This window comes from Nomascus leucogenys, chromosome 17, assembly GCF_006542625.1.
Source record: "Nomascus leucogenys isolate Asia chromosome 17, Asia_NLE_v1, whole genome shotgun sequence".
NCBI lineage: Eukaryota > Metazoa > Chordata > Mammalia > Primates > Hylobatidae > Nomascus > Nomascus leucogenys.
In genome coordinates this window covers 17,970,312-17,993,535 of record NC_044397.1, presented here as the reverse complement: position 1 = coordinate 17,993,535, position 23,224 = coordinate 17,970,312, and the positions used below count along the sequence as shown (strand labels likewise).

General features: G+C 36.4%; 1 protein-coding gene across 3 annotated transcripts in view; it reads right to left on the bottom strand.

Annotated features, from left to right (window-relative positions):
• Positions 1-23,224, bottom strand: part of LOC100598121 (CD302 antigen) — a 146,597-nt gene that overhangs the window by 76,914 nt on the left and 46,459 nt on the right. For all 3 annotated transcript variants that reach the window (XM_030796595.1, XM_012496559.2, XM_030796594.1), the window contains exons 17-26: positions 21,703-21,738; positions 21,144-21,319; positions 20,415-20,482; positions 20,058-20,137; positions 18,997-19,136; positions 17,100-17,205; positions 16,718-16,878; positions 7,430-7,559; positions 5,904-6,130; positions 633-798 (exon numbers count right to left, since the gene is read on the bottom strand). In XM_030796595.1, the coding sequence (XP_030652455.1) occupies positions 633-798; positions 5,904-6,130; positions 7,430-7,559; positions 16,718-16,878; positions 17,100-17,205; positions 18,997-19,136; positions 20,058-20,137; positions 20,415-20,482; positions 21,144-21,319; positions 21,703-21,738 (1,290 nt within the window). The remainder of the gene's footprint in view (positions 1-632; positions 799-5,903; positions 6,131-7,429; positions 7,560-16,717; positions 16,879-17,099; positions 17,206-18,996; positions 19,137-20,057; positions 20,138-20,414; positions 20,483-21,143; positions 21,320-21,702; positions 21,739-23,224) is intronic.

Sequence of the window (23,224 nt, the reverse complement as noted above, 5' to 3'; positions counted from 1 at the left end):
GTCCCTTTGTCCATGAAGCAGTGTCTTCTTTCTACCACAAACCCACAAATGTGACCTTGACAGTTGTGAAAACACTTTCCTCTGACTGGGCTAGAGATTGCACACCTGACTCAGGCTAAGTTCATGAGATTTTCTCTAAGGATTTACAAAGTGAAATTTAGAAATTGTCAACTCATCTCCAGTTATAGGTTCAGCTCTATCCGTGTTTTGGGGATCCTAAATTTCCCCTTGTCTTAAGCTAGCTTGAGGTGGTTGCTGTGAATCTTAAGACTCATAAAAGTCCTGTTAGTTGTGATATTATGAATCACAAAAGAATTCTCACAAATGTAAGCTTTCTACAACTATAAATATATGCAGAAAGAGGTAGAGTAACAATGGGACTTTAAAGTGTTAATCCCCATTGTCAGCTGACATAAAAATAAAACATGCCTAAAATAACCCATTAATAATAATATATTTAATATATAATTCTACTTGAATACAAATTTTCACAACAAATGTTGCTATAAAAAGACATGACTATAATTTCTTCACAATTCCAAAACCAGATTTTATAAAACCACTCCTCAGAAATTCTACCACTTATGAGACTGTTAATAATTTAAGAATTAAAAGATCTGAAATTCACATACTTCCTGAATAGTAGCAAATAGCACCTGGTTGATTGTCATTGCAATCAGCTGTTTTCCAGAATCCATCAGTGTCTAATATTACACAATCTTCAAGTTGCCCATTAGTTTCAGCCCAGCGACTAAAATGAAGACGTTTCCCATCTGACCAACCAAAGTTGAGTTCATCCTGTAAGGAGCAGAAATACATTTCAAGTGGCAATACCTTTGTATTATTTTGACTCCCATGGTCAATCTAATGATTTTTAATTTTTTTATATTTAATACACATTTACATACCATTTACTACATAACAAGCATTGTTCTAAATGCTTTATAAATATTTGGCTTACTTAATCCTTGTAACAACCAGATAGGAGAGGTACTATTATTATCTCCATTTTAAAGATGAGGAAACTAAAGGTATGCAATTTGTGCAAAGTCCCACAGAATACAAACCCCAGTGCTGGGCCTCTCTGCCAGGCTGTCAATCCCCAGAGTCTATGTCCTAACCATTATGCTATGCTGCCTCACACATAATTGGATCCACTGGTTATCAGAAATCAGAAAGCTAAAATGGGGTAAGGATCACTATAGGTACTGATTAGATCAGAGACAACCTGGCGTAGTGGAAAGAATATGGGCTACGGAGCTAAACCTACATGATTTTGAATCCTGATTCAGTCACTTACTAGCTTTCGTGTGCCACCTCTCCAAATTTCCATCCCCCATCAAGTTAAGTGTGACACTTGACTTCGTGGGGCTGGAATTAATGGGATAACATGTGTAAAGCCTGCAACCCAGGGGCTAGCTGGCACACAGAGAGCTGGTGGTTCCCTTCTCAACTCCTCAGGCGCTGTGGCTCTCACAACGCTGTTTTCACACTTGTCATTGGGGAGAGAAGCTTCTTCATTCACTAGATTCTCTTGTGTGCTAGAGGTCTGTGAACGCCTGCCTTTACACCCTGCCAATGTCCTGACCACCCATCTAGGTACAGGAGATGGACTGTGGGGTACAGGCCTGTCTGAGCTTCCTCATGGTGCTGCCAGAGACCTTACATACACACTGGTGGGTCTGGTGCTGGCCTAACAGACCCACTGAGCTAAGCTTTCCTGAGTCCCAAGACAATCTACATCACTAATTTGTTTGAAATATTGAACGAAACCACACAGTCTCCTTAGTAAACCATAAACAGCAACGCAGTCAAGCCTCAACACCACTCGTTGCTTCATTCTGAAATGTTCATGACCAGAGTTCCAGCTGTAATCCTAGCCCCTACCTAACCCAGTTAGGGCCTAAGCCACTGTGGCCTCTAGTGTGGCCCTTTGGCCGTGTGACTTTACCTGCACTCATTCGGACTGCCCTGCATTTCTTCCCCTTTGCTGCACTCCCCACCTAACCCTGTCCCTGATCCTTTGGAATTTCCATTCCATCTAAATAAATCATCCCACACCTTTTATCTTTTTATTGAATACAAAATATTAAGACTACAAATATCTTTTCACTAAATTCTTGATCTTAATTGATCTTAATTTAACTCTGGCTTTTCCAGGGAATGCTCACACATTGTTGGTGGGATTATAAATTAGTTCAGCCCCTGTGGAAAGTAGTTTGGAGATTTCCCAAAGAACAAAAATAGAATTACCATTCAACTCAGCAATCCCATTACTGGGTATATACCCAGAGGAAAACAAATCGTTCTACCAAAATACACCTGCATTCATATGTTTATTGTAGAACTGTTCACAACAGCAAAGACATGGAATCAATCTAGATGCCCATCAACAGTGGATTGGATCAAGAAAACGTAACACATATACACGATGGCATACTGTGCAGCCATAAAAAAAGAACAAAATCATGTCCTTTACAGCAACATGGATGTAGCTGGAGGACATTATCCTAAGTAAATTAATGCAGGAACAGAAAACCAAATACCACATATTCTCACTTACATAAGTGGGAGCTAAATATTGGGTACACATGGACATAAAGATGGGAATGATAGTGTCTGGGGACTCCAAAAATGGGGAGGGATTGGAGCAAGGGTTGAAAAACTACCTATTGGGTACTTTTTTCACTACTGGGTGACAGGTTCAACTGAAGCCCAAGCCTCAGCATCCCACAATGTCTGTATTGTAACAAACCTGCACGTGTACCCCCTGAATCTTAAATAAATAAATACATAAATCTGGCTTTTCCAAGGGAATAATCTCCTTTCAGCACCCACAGGGGAAAGCTATTTGATATTCTATTCTCAGATACCACAGGACTATGAGAAAGGAGTAGTGGATATTTTAATCTCCTTTTATTTCCTTTGAGGATTATTCCCCTCGTATCACTGCAAACTCCCCATGACATTCACTGAGGACTTGGTCGCCTTGCTCCTCCCTGACATTCACTAAGATGTCCCAATTCTTGCTGTCCTCCCGGTCCTACCATTAACTTGAGAGGCCTGTGTTCATGTTTCCAAGCCTTCTTGACTTCCTTTAATTCTATGTATTTTTATTTCTTCAAGCTGGGTACTTGAGTGACCCACTGCATGGCCACACTCTGCACTTTACATAACCCAGAGCTGCCTCTCCTCAGACACTGTAAAGGCCAAGAGCATTTCCTGCATGAATTTATAGAAAAATAACTGCTCTCCCTCTCTCCAGCTGCTTGCGTCCTCCCCGGCCCTCCACACAGTGTCTTCTACTGAAGTAAAGTCTTATATTGTTACTACTCTGTTTAAAATCTTTCAGTATCTTCTCATTGCTTTCAATGTAAAGTATTTATTAACATCCTGTCATTTTCAAAGAATGAAGGCAGCTATTAGGATATATAGTTAAACAGCTGCACAGAGTATGTTAAAATTAAGAGTGAAAAGGAAAAGAGAACCATAGGCAAAGGTTGAAAACAGTATAAGAAGTAAGACCCAAATCATTAAGTGGGGAGGGGAGTTACAAAATAGTCTGACTCCAACTGTCTAAAAAATAAATAGGTACACATAGAAAAATAACTTGAAAGATCCATACCAAAATATTGAATCATGTTTATTTTTAGGTACTGGGATTACAGATGACTTTAATTTTGTTCTTTTAATTTACTGACAAGTCTTCTACATTGCAATATTGTTTTTGTCTCAAAAGATTTAGGGTGACTGAAACTAGGAAATGTAATCACTTATTGCTTCCTCACAACAGACACAACGACGCGTTTCACAGAATTTCCAACACTGAAGATAAAGCAAGTAAATGCAATGCTATGAAACAGTTGAGACTGTGAGGACTGGGTAAGCAGCTTCCCGATCTTCTGGCTTGATCTGGATTAATTAAATTAATTAATTAATTAATTAATTAATTTAGAGATGGAGTCTCACTCTGTTGCCCAGGCTGGAATGCAATGGTGTAATCTCAGCTCACTGCAATCTCCACCTCCCAGGTTCAAGTGATTCTCATGCCTCAGCCTTCTGAGTAGCTGGGATTACAGACGCCCACCACGATACCCAGCTAACTTTTGTATTTTTAGTACAGACAGGGTTTCACCATGTTGGCCAGGCTGGTCTCAAACTCCTGACCTCAAGTGATCCACCTGCTTTGGCCTCCCAAAGTGCTGGGATTACAGGTGTGAGCCACCATGCCCGGCTGATCTGGGTTAACTTTAGAATACCCTGTGGCTCAGAGAGACTATTCTTTAAGCTATTCCTAAATGCTACTTTTAATTGAGCTTCCGATAACAATTCTTGTTTTTCCATCCATTCTTCAGTTCAATTCTGAGTCTTCAGTCACATTTTTTCCATGAAGCCCTAGACCCATCCTGGTATACTTTGGGATATACCATGGCTGAGAAAAGAGGTGGCCTATAATGCCAATAGGAATACCACACCTTTATTTAAAAATCCCTTATTTAATTATAGCCAAAACTTCAGCTGTGTAACAATTCCAGTTTGTGCTACATGTGCAGAGGTTAGTGATGGGAATTAGTAGGAGACTAGCATTCTTTGTTGGGCTCTGAAATGAATGAGAATGAGACATCTATCTAGGATCAGCACTCAAGATGGAGGAAAACACTATTCAACTTCCTTTTCAGAGTTGCTTAATTTTACTTTGCTGAATTTTTTCTTCTTAAACTAGAGACTGGGGTCTTGCTATGTCGTCCAGGCTGGATTTGAACTCCTGGGCTCAAGTGATCCTCTTGCCTCCAGAGTAACTGGGACTATAGGTGTGCACCACGGTGCCCAGCAGTGCTGCTGATGTTGAAAGGGATGGAAGCCGGGTGTGGTGGCTCACGCCTCTAATCCCAACACTTTGGGAAGCTGGGGTGGGCGGATCACTTGAGGTAAAGAGTTCAAGACCACCAGCCTTGCCAACATGGTGAAACCCCATCTCTATTAAAAATACAAAAATTAGCTGGGCGTGTTGGCGCATGCCTGTAATACCAGCTACTGAGGAGGCTGAAGCATGAGAATCACTTGAACCTGGGAGGCGGAGGTTGCAGTAAGCCGAGATTGCACCACTGCACTCCAGCCTGGGTGACAGAACAAGAACCTGTCTCAAAAAAAAAAAAAAAAAAAAAAAGAAAAAGAAAAAGAAAGAAAAAAAGAGAAAGGGATGGAAAGGACTCTTTAACACTGTCCATAGTGCTTCCACACACCCAACCACATCTGATTTTTAAATTCTTCCCTTATCTTTTCATTGGCTGAAGAGATATGGCAGCTCCAGATTCTAGCTCAGTCTTTGATTAGAAGAAATAAAAAGAAGTGCTCAAATATATATATATATATCCACTAGAACCTTTTCCTCATTTAAACAACCAAGTACTAGATCTTTCAATAGTGGAAAGATAATTGCCTCTAAAAACCCCATATTGCTGCTAGGTACCATGGCTCATACTGGTAATCCCTGCACTTTGGGAGGCCGAGGTGGGCAGACTGCTTGAGTCTAGGCATTTGAGACCAGCTTGGGCAATATGGCAAAACCCCATCTTTATAAAAAATACAAAAATTAGCCAGGTATGGTGGTGTGTATCTGCAGTCCCAGCTACTCAGGAGGCCGAGGTGGGAGGATCGCTTGAGCCCAGGAGGTCAAGGCTGCAGTGAAGTGTGATCACACCACTGTACTCCAGCCTGGGCGACAGTGTGAGCCCTTGTCTCAAAACAAAATAAAAAAAAAAACCCTGACATATTCCATGAAATTTACTGGAGTAAGATTTTCAGGTCTCCTGTTTGTTTTAGTCTGCTATGAGAGATGCTATGCACAATAAAAAATGTCACTTTCCATCAACCAGTCCTGGCAGTGGGGACTGAACACTTACATCTTGACTGAAGAGTCCGATCCATAAGGAAGAGTTGTGAAGGAGCGCCTGCACGCTGAGGAATGCCTGCTGGTAAGGGTCCGTGATGCTCACCAGCTGCATGTTACTTTTCAGACACTCCCTTTGAGCACTGTGCCAAGTCAGAGTCTTTGGGATTATTTTGTACAGATTATTTAGATACTTTACAGTTTCTGAAGCATTCTGCAATGTCTGTCTGCCTTTAACTTCTGCATGTAAAAGAAAACAACAACAACAACAAACCCTTCCCCATACTCTGCAAGTTATGGGACATTTTTTTTCACATTTCTCCCCATACTAATCTACTTTAGATATTATTTGCCTATTTATTTTAGATTTTGGGTGAGAGAATTAGGTATGTCTTGCTGTATACCTTAAGTAAAATGTGTGAGCTGCAACGTTTGTTTTCTAAAATCGGAACAACATTCTGTTTCGTTTGTCTGATTTACGAAAGAGAATATCTGCAAATAAATGTAACCTGCATTATCATGTCGTGTTGGTGCTAAATATCTCTTTTGTTTAAACTGCTTCAACAAGGAAATAAATGTATTAAGTATCCCCTTACAAAGTTTTCACCTGGGAGAGCTAGCATGAAGAAATGTAAGAAACCATCCACAAGAGGAGGTGTTTGAATTATTGCTTTATAGTACTTCGCTAATAAAGGAGTTAGTTAAAAACATGGAAAAAAATGGGTAAAGATTAATTTAGCAAAAAAAATTCTGCCAAAGCACATGAGATATCTACTTACAGTTCTCATTAAATGACAAAATTTTTTCTTGATCATTTGTTAAAAATACATTGTGATCAATGAAAAATAATGTAATACTTTTTTAAAAATATATTTTTCAAAATATGGATGATTCCTACTTTTAAGTATGCATTCTACTTTTATTTGGATTATGGAAAGGCATAGACAGTGATCTGTTTATAATGTTTCAAATCCCCACTTGTTTATTTTTTAATGCTAAATTTAACAGTGAATACTATTAGTGGACTTAATACTCAATACTGCACTCAATTAAAAACATGAAGTTTTTTCTTCTCCTTTTCCCATAATAAAATGTAAAATCTGAAAAATGCCAGAGTAGAGAAAAGAACAAAATTCAATTACTATAATGGGATAACTACTATTAACAAATTCCATCAGATACAATTAATTAATTTAATTAATTATGGCAATGATCCTTTAAAAAAATCACATTCCATTTGATAAACTTTGACCCACTAAGCCAATATGGATTTAGCCATGCTGAAATTTTAAGCCGTATGATTATAAATTAATATACATTTATTTACAGTATTAAAATTTTGTTTCAGCTTTTATTTTAGATACAGGGAGTACATGTGTAGGATTGTTACATGATGTATTGGACCCAGGTGGTAAGCATAGTACCCAACAGGTAATTTTTCAACCCATGTTCCCCTCCCTCCCTATAGAAAGTGACTATATATATACATATATATGTAATAGCATAAACTACCACAGTTACCTAGATAATAATTGTTACCTGAATATTTCTGACAGAGAGACACAAAGTGGCGTTCACTGCAGGATGTAAAATTCCATGTCCCAGTAAACGGTGATTTTTGGAGGTTGAGTATTAGGGCACAGTGGTAGCGAGACTCTTCCTCAAAAAACTAAACAAAAAGGCAAATATATACATGCAATCATGTAACAATGGTCTGAAGATCCTAGCAAGAAAAGTTTAGATTCTAGACTGAATTTGTTCCCCTATAAAAGAATACCATGAAGGACCTGACCATGACATTTCTTAGAAAATCTTTAAAAACTTTCAAAGCATGGATAAAGGGCAATTAACTTTATAAAAAACAGTGGCAATCTTGATAAACATATTTTTAAAACAGATAAACTGTTAGAAATAAGACAAAACACCTCCAGCAATTTTTAACACTCGACTACAGTATAAGTAAGCAAAACATAATGATTATTAATTCAACTTATTGGACTTTTATAGACTTTTTGTAACAACAAGCTGTGTACCACATAACAGAATACACCTTAAAGCTTTGATCCTATACTCATCACTATAAAAATCTCCATATATTAAAACAAAAGTATCTAGATTTCATCTTCTGATCACAATCAATTATATTAGATATGAAAATTTATTCCAAGTATATTATCCCTATACTTTTCTGTATGTTTGAAACACATCACACTTAGAAAAATAAGAAAAGTAAGTTTATACCAGGAGATACTGACAAAAAAAAACATGCTACTCAATAAACAGTAAAACAAAAATGAATTAAAATAATTATAGGAAAGAATAAAATGAGAAATAAAATAAGAAAAACTTTATGTGGAGCCAAATGTATATTATTAAATGTATTCTTTTTTTTTTAAAGGAAATATGAACTGAATTCGATATAGGATATTGAAAAGTGAACAAAAACAGAACCCCAAGAAAAATGGGGTAGAAAAAGATAGAAATAGTATTTAAAACACAGGTCAAGCAATAGGAGTAGAGGGTGGAGAAGAGAGTGGACAAAACTGATAACATGCATCTGTTTTTGTAAAAATGTAAATAATGCAAACTAAAAATGCAAGCAAAGATAATGGAGATTTTTAAAATACCATAAGCAACTTTACTTCAATACATTTGAAAATCTAAATTAAATAGACAACTTTCTTGAAAAATGCCAATTAGCATAATTGTCATAAGGAAAAGTAGAAACACCAAAATGTACCAATAACTTTGAAGGAAATGGAAAATTAATAATGGCCATTTTTTTTTTTTTACTGTCAGGTACTATTGTTAAAGCTTTAAATAAATTATCTTATATAATCCTTATGTTGACCTATGAGGTAATGCAACAGTATTAGAGCTTGCAGATAAGAAATTGAGGCTTAAGAAAAGTTAAGTAAACTTCCAAAGGCATAGTAAATGGCTGAATTGGAATTCAAACCCAGGCAATCTGACTCCAGAGCTTGGGCCCTTCACTGCTGCACCGAATTCCTTTATCATTAGAGTATGACCTCTGCAAAGAACAATGTAGTGTATATGTCAAGATAGATAGAAGGTTTTGAATGTTATCTTTACAAAGAAAAGATAAATGTTTAAAGTGAGGAATATGGTAATTACCCTGATCAGATCATTTATACAACACATGCATGCATTGAAACATCACACTGCACCTGATAAATTGGTAAAATGATTGAGTCAATTATAAATAAGGAATAATTAAAATTTTTTAAAAAGCAAAAATGCTCCTGTATAAGGGTTCTAACATTTTGTAGGTAGTTCCTCCAAACTTTCAGGGAAAGAGAATTCCCCAAGCTGAGTCAGAATTTCAGAACACAGAAAAGATGGAAAGCTACCCAGTCATTTTATGAGGCTAACATGATCAGAAAAAAAATATGACAATATAGCATAAAAAATTAACTCTATGAAGAGAGAGGAACACATTCCCAAGTAAAATTCTAACAAATATAATGCAGAATAGTAAAATATTAATCCACTCTGAGCATCCAGATTTTACAATAAGAATGTAAAATGGTTTAATACAATATCTACTAATATATATCACATACAAATAGGCCTAATGGGAAAAAAAAACTATATGGCAATCTTAACAGATGCTGGAAACAAGTTTTAGAAAACCCAGTACTTATTCCTGATTAAAAGTTCTAAATAAGCTAGTTATAGAATGCTGTATCTTAAACCAAGAGTCAACATAATGTTTAATAATGCAGGACTGCTGACTGCCCTGTTGAGGTCCAGATCAAGTCTACAATGGTGGCTACTACTGCTCCTGGTATTTACCATGGAAATTCTGGAAATTCTAGCATATGTGGTGAGGCATGAAATGAAAACGAGAGAGGTAACTATAGGAATGAGGGTCACTGTTGCTTGAATATTATTATTAGCTACTTAAGAAACCCAAGAAAATCTAATGAAAAACTCAGAGAGAAAGAGCTTTTAGTGCCTATGGGGAAAAAAAAACATAACAAATTCAAACAATAGCTTCCCTACAGATCAGTAAGAAAATTTTTTTAAAGCTGTCATTCTTTTTTTTTTTTTTTAATTTCAGCTTTTATTTTAGATATGGGGGCACATGTGTAGGATTGTTAAATGGGTGTGTTGGACCCAGGTAGTGAGCATAGTACCCAATAGGTGGTTTTTCAACCCACGTCCCCCTCCCTCCCTGTCCCCTGTGCTCAATGTTTAACTTCCACTTGTACGTTAGAACATACAGTATTTGGTTTTGTGTTCCTGTGTTAATTTGTTTAGGATTATGGCCTCCAGCTCCATCCATGTTGCTCCAAAGGACATGATTCCATTCTTTTTAAAGCTAAAGCTGCCATTCTTAATGACAATGAGAAAGAGATGGAACTATAAAACTTCACGGAATTGGAAAAAACTACTTTAAAGTTCATATGGAATCAAAAAAGAGCCTGCATCACCAAGTCAATCCTAAGCCAAAAGAACAAAGCTAGAAGCATCACGCAACCTGACTTCAAAGTATACTACAAGGCTACGGTAACCAAAACAGCATGGTACTGGTACCAAAACAGAGATATAGACCAATGGAACAGAACAGAGCCCTCAGAAATAATGCCGCATATCTACAACTATCTGATCTTTGACAAACCTGACAAAAACAAGCAATGGGGAAAGGATTCCCTATTTAATAAATGGTGCTGGGAAAACTGGCTAGCCATATGTAGAAAGCTGAAACTGAATCCCTTCCTTACACCTTACACAAAAATTAATTCAAGATGGATTAAAGACTTAAATGTTAGACCTAAAACCATAAAAACCCTAGAAGAAAACCTAGGCAATACCATTCAGGACATAGGCATGGGCAAGGACTTCATGTCTAAAACACCAAAAGCAATGGCAACAAAAGCCCAAATTGACAAATGGGATCTAATTAAACTAAAGAGCTTCTGCACAGCAAAAGAAACCACCATCAGAGTGAACAGGCAACCTACAGAATGGGAGAAAATTTTTGCAACCTACTCATCTGACAAAGGGCTAATATCCAGAATCTACAATGAACTTAAACAAATTTACAGGAAAAAAACAAACAACCCCATCAAAAAGTGGGCAAAGGATATGAACAGACACTTCTCAAAAGAAGACATTTATGCAGCCAAAAAACACATGAAGAAATGCTCATCATCACTGGCCATCAGAGAAATGCAAATCAAAACCACAGTGAGATACCATCTCACACCAGTTAGAATGGCCATCATTAAAAAATCAGGAAACAACAGGTGCTGGAGAGGATGTGGAGAAATAGGAACACTTTTACACTGTTGGTGGGACTGTAAACTAGTTCAACCATTGTGGAAGTCAGTGTGGCGATTCCTCAGGGATCTAGAACTAGAAATACCATTTGACCCAGCCATCCCATTACTGGGTATATACCCAAAGGATTATAAATCATGCTGCTATAAAGACACATGCACACGTATGTTTATTGCGGCACTATTCACAATAGCAAAGACTTGGAACCAACCCAAACGTCCAATAACGATAGACTGGATTAAGAAAATGTGGCACATATACACCATGGAATACTATGCAGCCATAAAAAATGATGAGTTCGTGTCCTTTGTAGGGACATGGATGAAACTGGAAAACATCATTCTGTGCAAACTATCACAAGGACAAAAAACCAAACACCGCATGTTCTCACTCATAGGTGGGAATTGAACAATGAGAACACATGGACACAGGAAGGGGAACATCACACTCCGGGGACTGTTGTGGGGTCGGGGGAGGGGGGAGGGATAGCATTAGGAGATATACCTAATGTTAAATGACGAGTTAATGGGTGCAGCACACCAACATGGCACATGTATACATACATAACAAACCTGCACATTGTGCACATGTACCCTAAAACTTAAAGTATAATAATAATAAAATTTAAAAAAAAAACTTCATAGAGTGATCTAAAGGAAGAGTTCAATAAATAGATATATCAAATAAATGAACTGGAAGATTAATAGAAAGCTGTCAGTTCTCCCTAGCATGTAGTCAAATTCTCATCAAGAGTTTTAAAATTTTAACTATTTGGTTGAAAAATGAGTAATAATTCTAAAGTTTTCCTGGAGAAATGGACAAGAATATCTAAAAGTATGTTTTAAGGGCATGTAATAAAGTATAATTAATCCTATTATAGTTTTTGAAAATATGGTAAAATTATAATATTTAGATCAGTATGGTAGCTATTTAAAAATATTTCTCATATATATGTGTATGTGTGTATGTAACATATCAATACAGTCAGCCCTTCATATCAATGGGTTCTGAATCTGGATTCAACCAACTGCAGATGGAAAATATTTGAGAAAAAAATTTTTTTGTCTGTACTGAACATGTAGACTTTTTTGTCATTATTCCCTAAAAAATACAGTATAACAACTATTTACATAGCATTTACATTATATTAGCTATTATAAGTAATCTAGAGATGATTTAAGTATGCAGGAGGATGTAGGTCAAAAATTTTTTTTCTCCAATATGTGCCACCTGCAGTTGGTTGAATCCATATTCAGAACCCATGGATATGAAGGGCTGACTGTATTTGTATGTTATATATACACATACACACATTATGTATATGAGAAATATTTTTAAATAGCTACCATACTGATGTAAATATTATAAAATACAGTATATATATATATACACATTCACATATCTATGCATACACACACAGTCTTAATATATGATAAAAGAGGCATCCTATATTGCTATATTGTTTTTTCTCTTTTTTTTTTTTTTAAACAGTGACAGGGTTTTGCTGTGTTGCCCAGGCTGGTCTCAAATTCCTGGGCTCAAGTGATCCTCCTGCCTCAGCCTCCCAAAGTGCTAGCCCAGGCCTATATTGTTTTTAACAAATGAAAGTATATGTAATAAATGATGCTAGAACAAGTGGCTAGGATTAGAGAAAATAATTAAGTATTCACTGACAACATGTATCATATACCACGGACGTAACATGCTATCAGAAAGGGAAAAAAAAAAAAAAAAAAAAACCAAAAAACAGAGGCTGGGTGTGGTGACTCCTGCCTGTAATCCCAGCACTTTGGAAGGACCACGTGGGAGGATCACTTGAAGCCAGGGGTTCCAGATCAGCCTGGGCAACATAATGAGACCCTGTCTCTACAAAAAAATTAAAAAATGTAGCTGCGCATGGTGGTGCCGCTCCTGCAGTCCTAGCTACTTGGAAGGCTCAGGCAGGCGGATTGCTTGAGGCCAGGTTATAGTAAGTTATGAATGCACCACTGCACTCCAGCCTGGGTGACAGAGTAAGACCCTGTGTCAGAAAAAAAAAAAAGGCAACCTATAAAACAAAACTAGAAGAAAATATGGGCATATATTTAACTAATATTTACTATTTACATGATGGACTTTCTAACCTAAAAGCAACAGAGGAAAAATAAAAAGGAAATATACAGATTTGAACATATTAAAAAATAGTTAAAATTTATTTCTGTAATGTTTTTGGCATTCAGACTTAAAGAAAATTTAGGAAAGCATTTGCAATAAACACAAGAAATACAGGGTCAGCATATTTGATATTTCCGAAGTCATAAAATCAATAAGAAATACATGAAGGGTTTGATAGATAAATTTGCAAAGAAAAAGAACACTCACACTTGATGAACTATGAATTATTTAACTTATTGAAGTTTGTTTTCATTAGAAATCAGAGAAAGATCAATGAAAATATGATATCAAACTACCAAATTAAGAAGAATTTTAAAAACCAAGTGCTCATTAAAGGCAATTTTTTTTTTTCTCTCTCTCTCTTTTATTTTATTTTTTGGAGATGGAGTCTTGCTCTGTCGCCCAGGCTGGAGTGCAATGACACGATCTCAGCTCACTGCAACCTCCGCCTCCCAGGTTCAAGCCATTCTCCTGCCTCAGCCTCCTGAATAGCTTGGACTACAGGCACACACTGCCATGCCCGGTTAATTTTTTGTACTTCTTAGTAGAGATGGGGTTTCACTGTGTTGCCTAGGCTGGTCTCGAACTCCTGAGCTCAGGCAATCCGCCCGCCTTGGCCTCCTAAAGTGCTAGGATTACAGACATGAGCCACTGCACCCAGCCTTTTTTCTCATTTTTTAATTAAAAAAAGTTTTTTAGAGACAGGGTCTTGCTCTGTTGCCCACATGGGAGGGCAGTGGTGCAATAGTGGCTCACTACAGCCTTGAACCCCAGGGCTTAAGCAGGCCTCCCCCTCTCAGCCTCCAGAGTCTCTGGGATTACAGGTGTGAGCCACCATGCCCACCCAGAACCAGATGTCAACCGTGACTCTGCATGCATAGGCTGCATGATCTCTGGCAAGTTACTGACTCCATCTTCACATTTCTAAGGTGGGGCAGGCGTAACATCGCTAATTCATAGCCATTGGGCAAATTAAATGAAATCATGCATGTGATACATTAGCAGAGTGCCTGGCACATCTTAACTGCTTGATATATGTTGGAAATTAATAATATGCTGGTGAGGATAGAAGGACAATCACAATATGCTGTGAATAGGAATGTAAATTCATAAAGCTTTCTGAAAGCAAGTTGGTAATCAGAGCTTTATACTATCTATATCCTTTGATCTGGCTACATGACTTCCAAAATCTCTCTGGAGGTAATGTGAAATACAGGCTAAGATTATACACAAAGGTGTTCGCTGCAGCACTATTTATGATTGTGTAAAACTGGAAACAACCTAACACCCAGCACTGGTTACGTAAATGATGGCATATCAATCAAGAAATATTGTGTAATCCAATTTGCAATTATAAAAATGTGGAACCAACCCAAATGCCCATCAATGAATGAATGGACAAAGAAATTGTGGTGTATATATATATATATATGGTATATATATGGTGTGTATTTATATATGGTGTGTGTGTGTATATATAGATGTATATATGTGTGTGTGTATATATATGTATATATATGTGTGTGTGTGTGTATATATATATATATATATATATATATATATATATATATATATATACATGATGGAGGAATACTACTCACCCATAAAAAGGAATGAATTAATGGCATTCACAGCAACCTGGATGAGATTGGAGACTATTATTCTAAGTGAAGTAACTCAGTAATGGAAAACCAAACATCATATGTTCTCACTAATAAGTGGGAGATAAGCTATGAGGATGCAAAGGCATAAGAATGACACAATGAACTTTGGGGGACTTAGGAGGAAAGGACGGGAAGGGGGTGAGGGATAAAAGACTACAAATTGAGTGCAATGTATACTGCTCGGGTGATGGGTGCAACAAAATCTCACAAGTCACCATTAAAGACCTTACTCATGTAACCAAACAACACCTGTTCCCCAGCAACCATTAAAATGCTTATCAAGTAGATATTTTAATGGCTGAAGAAACTACTTATGATATAATACAAACTGAGAAAAGCAGAGTAATAATATATATATACTATGATCTCACTTATATCAAGAAAACAATGTATGGAAAAGCCCTAGAAGAAAAGATGCTCAAGTACTCATTGTAATTCCCTAGTCTAGGGCTCAAATATGGTTGAGACTCATTTAGTATATCATGAAATCACTTAAGTGGATTTTGGCAAATATTTGTGATAATGAAATAGAACAGAATAGGAGAGAGTAGGATTGGACAGTAAAGGATAGGATAAGACAGGAGAATGGAACAAAATAGAAGAGAACGAACATATCAGAGTGCATAAATTCTAAGGGTAAGTATTGTTTCTTGAAACTTTTGTTTCAATTAATATTATATCTATATCTATGTACTAGATGGTGATTTAAATGTAGTTCTTACTATAGATTATGCTTAAAAGTTTAAACTGTCAAGTTTAAGATTAGGGTTGACATTTTTCATTGCTGCGTTTACTGTAACTTCCACATCTTCTATAATAACCAAGTAATAATTTGATATTTATGTTGTACATAGTTACTCATGATTGAGAACTTCCCTTGCTACCAACATCAACTTTGAGCAAAGTAACATTATGTCAGGAATATCAGTTGATTACTGTCTAAGACATACTTTTGGAATTAGACTTTTATGTTAATTTCTCAATCTTTGCCCTTTGTGCAAAAGGTAATCTGCATCCAGAACGTATAGAGAACAGAAGCAGTGGGCGGTAATACTGTGTTGTCAGCATAACTACTGTCAATATAATGCCTTCTTCCCTTCTCTGACTTCTTTATATTTAGCTCTTGGGGAAAAATGATCACCAGTTACCAATTTTGTACTTTTTGCCTCAGGAGACTGAGGCTGAGAGCCCAAAGTCCCAAAATGTAAAGCAAAACATCTGTATTTGCTTCTATTTACAACTCACTACGTGATGGTTTTATATGGTTATGAACTAAGTGCTATGGAATCTGATGCTACTGTGAAAAACCAGTACATCCACCAGAAGGCTGGGGAAGCACCTGTCGTTCTTGTAACAGCTTTACTGAGCTATAATTAATATATGAGACAATTCGCTCATTTAAAGTACATATTCAATAGTTTTTAGTATATTCACAGAGTTACACAACCATCACCCCATAAATCTTAGAACATTTTCTCCATCCCCAAAAGAAACTCCATACTCTTTAGGCACTATTCTCAATCCTTCCATCCCCCGTAGCCTCTAGCAACCACTAACCTACTTACTATCTTAGATGTGCCTATTCTGGAAATTTCATATAAATGGAATAATACAGTGGGGCTTTGCTGTTAGTCCAAAAATGTATGAAAGACTCAACTATTTCACAGAGGTATGAAGAGTATTGATTTAAAAAAAAACTTACATTTTCTGGTATTCTCAGCCTCCTACTAACCAATAATGGGTGAAAGTTACTGTACGTCAGCTCTCTGTTATCCGTCCATTTGTTCATCCTTTCATAGGCAGTCCAGCGCAAACCAATCCATAAAGTAGCTTCCATATCCGGAAGCAAGGATGTAATAAAGTCTGTTAGAAAGAGATTTTTAAAAAGCATTTGATTTATTCAAATTAAAGATATACTAAAAATGTGAATGAATATCTTTTGTTTATCTATCAAGATAGTCTTTTATCTGTTCCATAAAAAAAGAATTTTAATAAGAATTTTTGTATGTTAATTCCCCATAGCCTCCTAAAACTAACCTGGCCCCAGATCAGAATAAAACATGTTTCCCAAATAATTCCAGTACCTTGTTCAATCTGGCTCAACACTGAAGGAAGCGTGCCACCATAGGAGTGACAGGTATCGCTTGCTTGAGAAAATGTGAGAGACACTGGTTTGATCTTTAGAAAACACTGCAAACAAAGACATATGTGAAGCATGAGATTCCAGACACAGGAACACTCACATAGGAAGTAAAATGCTTCATCTTTTAGAGGGCTGCTAATTTTCGGTCTGTGAGATATGGTAATTTGCAATGTAGTACCATAAGAATTCAAGTTTATGCTCTCATTAATTATTTAATTTTTTAAGAGACAGAGTCTCTCTCTGTTGCACAGGCCAGAGTGCAGTGGTGCAATCATAGCTCACTGTAACCTTGAGCTTCCTAGGCTCAAGCTACCTTCTCAATTGAAACAACTGAAGAGCAATCTTCAAACTTTCATATATATATTTATATATATAATATATAAATATATATTATATCTTATATATAATATATATAAATATATATTATATCTTATATATAAGATATATATTTTATATCTTTAAATATATATTTTATATCTTTAAATATATATATTTTATATTATATCTTTAAATATATATATTTAAAGATCTCTCATTTATTGAGTGCTTCCTATGTGTTAAGCAGTTTGCATAGTATTATCTCATTTAATTCTCACAATGGAGAAACTGAGGCACAGGGACATTAAATAACTTGATCCATAAGTGAAATAGCCACACAATAGTAAGGTCAGTATTTATACTCTGTTCCACCTAATTTCAAAATCTGTGTCCTTAATCATCATCTCCTTATGTCAAGAAACACTGTTGAAAAATTCATCTCTTTCTTGGCAGGATATTTTAATTCAAATTTATATCAGCTATGCAAATTAACACAGTACTATTACCTTGAGGAATTAAAAAGATTGTTTTAATTTTAAAAAGTTAAAATGTACCCCTAACTTTACTACAGATGCTTTCAGCTGTCATACACATCTCTTTTTTTCCTTTTTCACATTATGATCACTTTAGTGTAGAGTGGTATGTCCCAAATTGTGTTCCTTGAAATATCTTACAAAAAAATTTTTTTTTCAGCTTTCTTATAGACTGGAGTGGCCAATGAGCCAAGCTACCCAATGTGGACAAACTCATCGGGTAACTTCTAGAAAAGACCCTAGAGAGAACACCCTGAATTTAAGCTCGGAAGCCTTATATTAAGGATGGCAGAGCAAAACCAAAAGAAGCCTGATTTTGAAGACTTCATGGTGTTTCCACACAAACCTGCTTATCTTCAAATGTCTTTAACGTGACAGAATAAATCTTTTCACATACTGTAGCAACCTCTTTTCAGAAGCCAAATGCATTTCCTAATACATACATATACCAACATGGATTATGCATCTCAAAGAGGCAGATACAGAATGCAGTATTTCTCAAACCTATTTAATCATAAAACCCCCATTTGGAGGCAAGATCAATGATTAACATTTTGTAGCATATGTGTAGTCCCCAAAAAGTAGTTTGTAAATCCTGGTCTAATTTGATTGGCAGATGCTGCTTGGATACTCTCCTTGAGGAGAAAAAGAAAACACAAGCCAGAAATTAAGTCAGTTTCCTATAAGGCCATAGAGACAGTCCTGACTATTCAATGCATCCCAATCCATCAACAGGTCAACTTAAGCAATTTAAGTGTTAGTAGCAACAAAATAGAAATGCTGCACTTTAAAAGACCTGTGACCAACTTGAGAGTTAATTCTTGATATCACCCATGGTTTCTGGCAACACAGGGGGCCAGGTGGGATCCTGAAACATGCAGAGTCTATTTCAGTGATGTTGTCACTAATGGGTTGCCATTCTGCCATAGGCTATATAACCAGCATGGAAGCAATCATTGTTGCGTAATGTAGCAATTCTCTTTTTACCTTATTCTGAAAAGGAATCCATTGCTCAGAACATTGCACTTTAGCTGCAGAATCTGGGCTGTATTTCTCTAACGAAGAAACATTATATTTTTCACAAATGAAGGGCAACTTGGTACTACAGTCTGTTGGTTTACCTAAGTCTGAGAAATGAAAAGCCAGGATTACTATGGTGAGAATTTTTCAGTCAGCACATTTTTGTTTTGTTTTGTGTTTTTTTTTTTTTTTGAAATAGAGTCTCACTCTGTTGCCCAGGGCTGGAGTGCAGTGGTGCAATGTTGGCTCACTGCATCCTCCACCTCCCAGGTTCAAGTGATTCTCGTACTTCAGCCTCCCAAGAAGCTGGGATTACAGGTGCATGCTGCCACACCCGGCTAATTTTTGTATTTTTAGTAGAGATGGGGATTCACCATGTTGGCCAGGCTAGTCTCGAACTCCTTGCCTCAAGTGATTTGCCTGCCTCATCCTCCCAAAGTGCTGGGATTACAGGCGTGAGCCACCGCACCCAGCCAAGTCAGCACGTTTTAAAAGCAACCCAGTAGTAAAGAAAGGCTCTTGAAATCAATCTTTCCTAAATGCTTAAACTATATTCCCTTTCTTCTCTAGCCATTTCTGTCTTCTATGATTATTTTTATCAGTAGGTTACAGCATACCAATACTCTCTATGAAACGGCACACATTTTGTGTGACTATCATACCATCCCAGGGTGAAGGCAGAAGGTAGGAAGAGAGTTGAAGGGGCAGTGTAATCAGTGGGAGGGGACTTAAACTATATTTTAGAACTGCTGCCTGCTTATCTTTGAAAATTTGCTTAGACATTTATCAATTAGGAAAGTGGCAAGTTTATTACTAAGTAACTGCTTTAGGATAAAGAAGTTAAAATATTCACAGTGAAAAGTACCTTTATTTGCATCGGGAATTTGAGCTATTGTTGTTAACAATAAATCAGAATAAGATGAAATTACCAAACATATAATCAAAAGAAAAACAACATTAAGCTAGAAACTGAACCTGAACTTCACATATTACATAATCAGCATTAAAGGATTTAGAATTAACTTTACCGATAAACCAAGTCTTGGCAGACATGTACAAGCATTCCTCTCCAAATGTCATAGGAAAGCGGTGCCATGGATATCGTGAGCTAAAAGAAAATGACAGATTTGACAACTCGTAATGTAATTAGGTGTTCCATTTTTTTCTTTTTACTGTAAGTTATTTTATTTCTAAATTTAATGTTAATACCATTACTCTATACCCCTTTTTTCTTGATGCTAACATTCAAAAAAGCTTGGTTTCTCTAATTTAGGCAGTTTATGGATTAATATTCAAACTACTTATAAATAGAAATCCATTTAGTAAAAGGAACTGCTTCTTCTAAGTGATAACTTTACAAAGGTAGAATCAATTATGTCACCTACTATGTAAAATGATCATCTATTGGCTGCTCACTAATTCTTATCCACCACTTCTGTCCATCACCAGATATCTGAAAAACAAGCCAAACATCCATCCTTATATGTGCTGAGCTTCCTTGAGGGTTTTGATTGAAATACCTTGTCTTACTGTAATCACTAACCACTATAATTTCTAGACATTCCTTACTTAGATTTCAAAATTATACAAACTAGGACCTTTTGCCAAAGAGTAGTTGAAAACTCTCAGTATACTTACAGATCCTATTGTGGGTACAGGAAATATGGTAGCTGTAATTACGGGCATATATTAATTAGACTAATACTTTAAGTGGGCATACAGTATCCTATTGCAATTAATTATAAATTTTAAAATACAGAAATTATTTTTCTTCCCAAAAACTATTTTGCAAAGTTACTTATTAGTAGAAACAGAAACTCAAATTAACTATAAGGTTGACTTTTAGTAAAAAATGTGACAGGGAATTAGAATGATCTATATTATCTACTGATGTTTACCTTATAAAGTGACATTTATTATTAATCTTGTATATTTTAAAACATAAGCAATTCTATTTAATTTTTCTAACATGAAACAAATTTGGATGTTGTGAGGCAGATTTTGCATTAAAGAAAAATTTAACTTTTGCAGATTTTGGCAAAATTTTTGTAATTTTTTAAATGGAATAAATACGAAAATAAGAAATATATTTAAAATATATTCTTTTAAATTACATTTGCTATTTTGTTTTTGATGGCTTTTAGTCCCACAAAAGATGTTATAGTCGCAAGAAAGCTGTGATTGCTGGCACAGTACAGGACGGCTTCTTCATAGTTTAGGTGAAGATCAGCAACAAACCAATATTCACTTCCTTCAATTATAAGTGGAGGTCCATGAATTCCAGCACGCTCTAAAGAAGAAGAAGAAGAAGAAGAAGAAGAAAAAGATTAGAATTATGACTATGCAAAGCAAACTGTGTCCTCTAAGCATGAGTTAGTGTTCAAAACTATAAACAGTAATTCAGATTACTGGCCCTCTCTGGCTGGGGCAGTAGTGACTACAAGGAACAAGAGATTCCTGAGCCAGTGACTCTGCCACTCCCCTGCACTCACAGGGAAGGAAAAAGCCTCCCTCATCACCTCATCCCATACCAGTCACTCACCTTCCTTGCCTGGAGAAATTTTGTCTCACTTGAAGATGTATAGAGAAGAAGCTGGCACTTAAATAATTAACTGAATGCATTAGTGACAAGGTAAAAGCAGCTTTGGTTAAATTTCAGTTTTCTTAACTCACCTGGATTGTACCAGTCTGGTGTTTTTGGAGTACGGCCTGTATGAGGAAGAAAGCAAGTGGCATTAGTATTCCATGACAGATCAGGGTATACTATAAGTAGGGCCTTTAATGTAGCTCAAAAGGACTTGCAGTATTGTTGAGGCTTGTCCATTTCTGGCCAAGCCACTTCACGTTTTGATCACTTTAGTTGTATTTTGTGGGGCCAATGCTAAACCTGCTTTAGGAGCAATCCAAAACACAGATCTGTTAAATATTAATGAAGTATTTCTAGCAGTCTTTTTACCTTGTGTCACAGAGGTCACAAAAGAAGTACAGATGGAGAAAATACAGCTAAGAATTAGAAAGTAAATAATGATATTGTATGTGTTACACAGAAGCATAAGAAATAGGAACCAAAATAATGATCACTGTAAAGGGAAGTTATTCAGGAACCACTTCTCCATCTAATGAAACAAGTTAACTATTCTGTAAACTTAGGTTGATAGAGTTCATTGTCTTCCAAGATATCCTTGGAAACAACGTACAATGCTCCAATGTTGAACCTTTTGAGAAGATGAGACAAAACTGAGAGGAAAATAATTAAAAGTCACTCAGGATTCCCAGATGGAAACGGAGGAAATAATGGCATGCTACACAGAATTCTGGGTTGGAAGCTGGGCGGGTCAGTGTGCAAATGCCCTTATGCATTTGGCTGCCGTGGTATTTCAGATGAGTTGCTTAACCCTATCTGAGCCTTGATTTTCTCCTCTAAGAAAACTAGATGGCTACTTGACTCACAGAGAGTGAAGGTCACGTGTGATGCCCTGGAGGAAGCGGCCAGCACAGGGCCAGGCACAGGGCAGTTCCCCATGGGAGCCTATTGCATTCCTTCCCCTTTTCATTCTGGCCACAGATCACACTGGCTTCAAGTCAAAGACATCATTTGCTTAATCTTAGAAATTACAGAGTCAAATAGCTGGTCTTAATTTTGGTGTGGCATGTGAGCCTCAGGCAGGCATCAGAAGACCTGAGTCAGAGGACTGCCTGAATAGCTAGCATCTTTAGTCTCTCTCTGAGCCAATTCTATTTGTATTGGATAATTTCCAACAATAATGTTGCAAGTCAGTTCAAAATGTACATAGTTTCTTGTCTGTAATCTTGTCAAAGACTTCTGATTATTTGTGTGTGGGGGAGGGAAAGCTATGGCTAACCTTTAAATATCTTTAAATTAGTGAGAAAAGTAGGATGCAAGGTGTTTTTTATACAAGACTGCAAACATGCATGTGTGTACAAGGTATCAAGAAATACAATAAAAATTGCTATGTCTGGGTAATGGCATCATAGGTAATTTTCCTAAAAACACTTTTATGAGCCTTATTTTTGACACAGTTTTCTCAATTAAAAAAAGAATATTTAAAAAGTACAAATATCCACTGTGGTTGAGGTAACTTCAAATTTACAGGTTGTCAAAATATCTCTTTTAGGGAAGAGAGGATTAATTAGAACCAAGTAATAAAAAGGCAAGAGCCAGAGAAGAGGCATG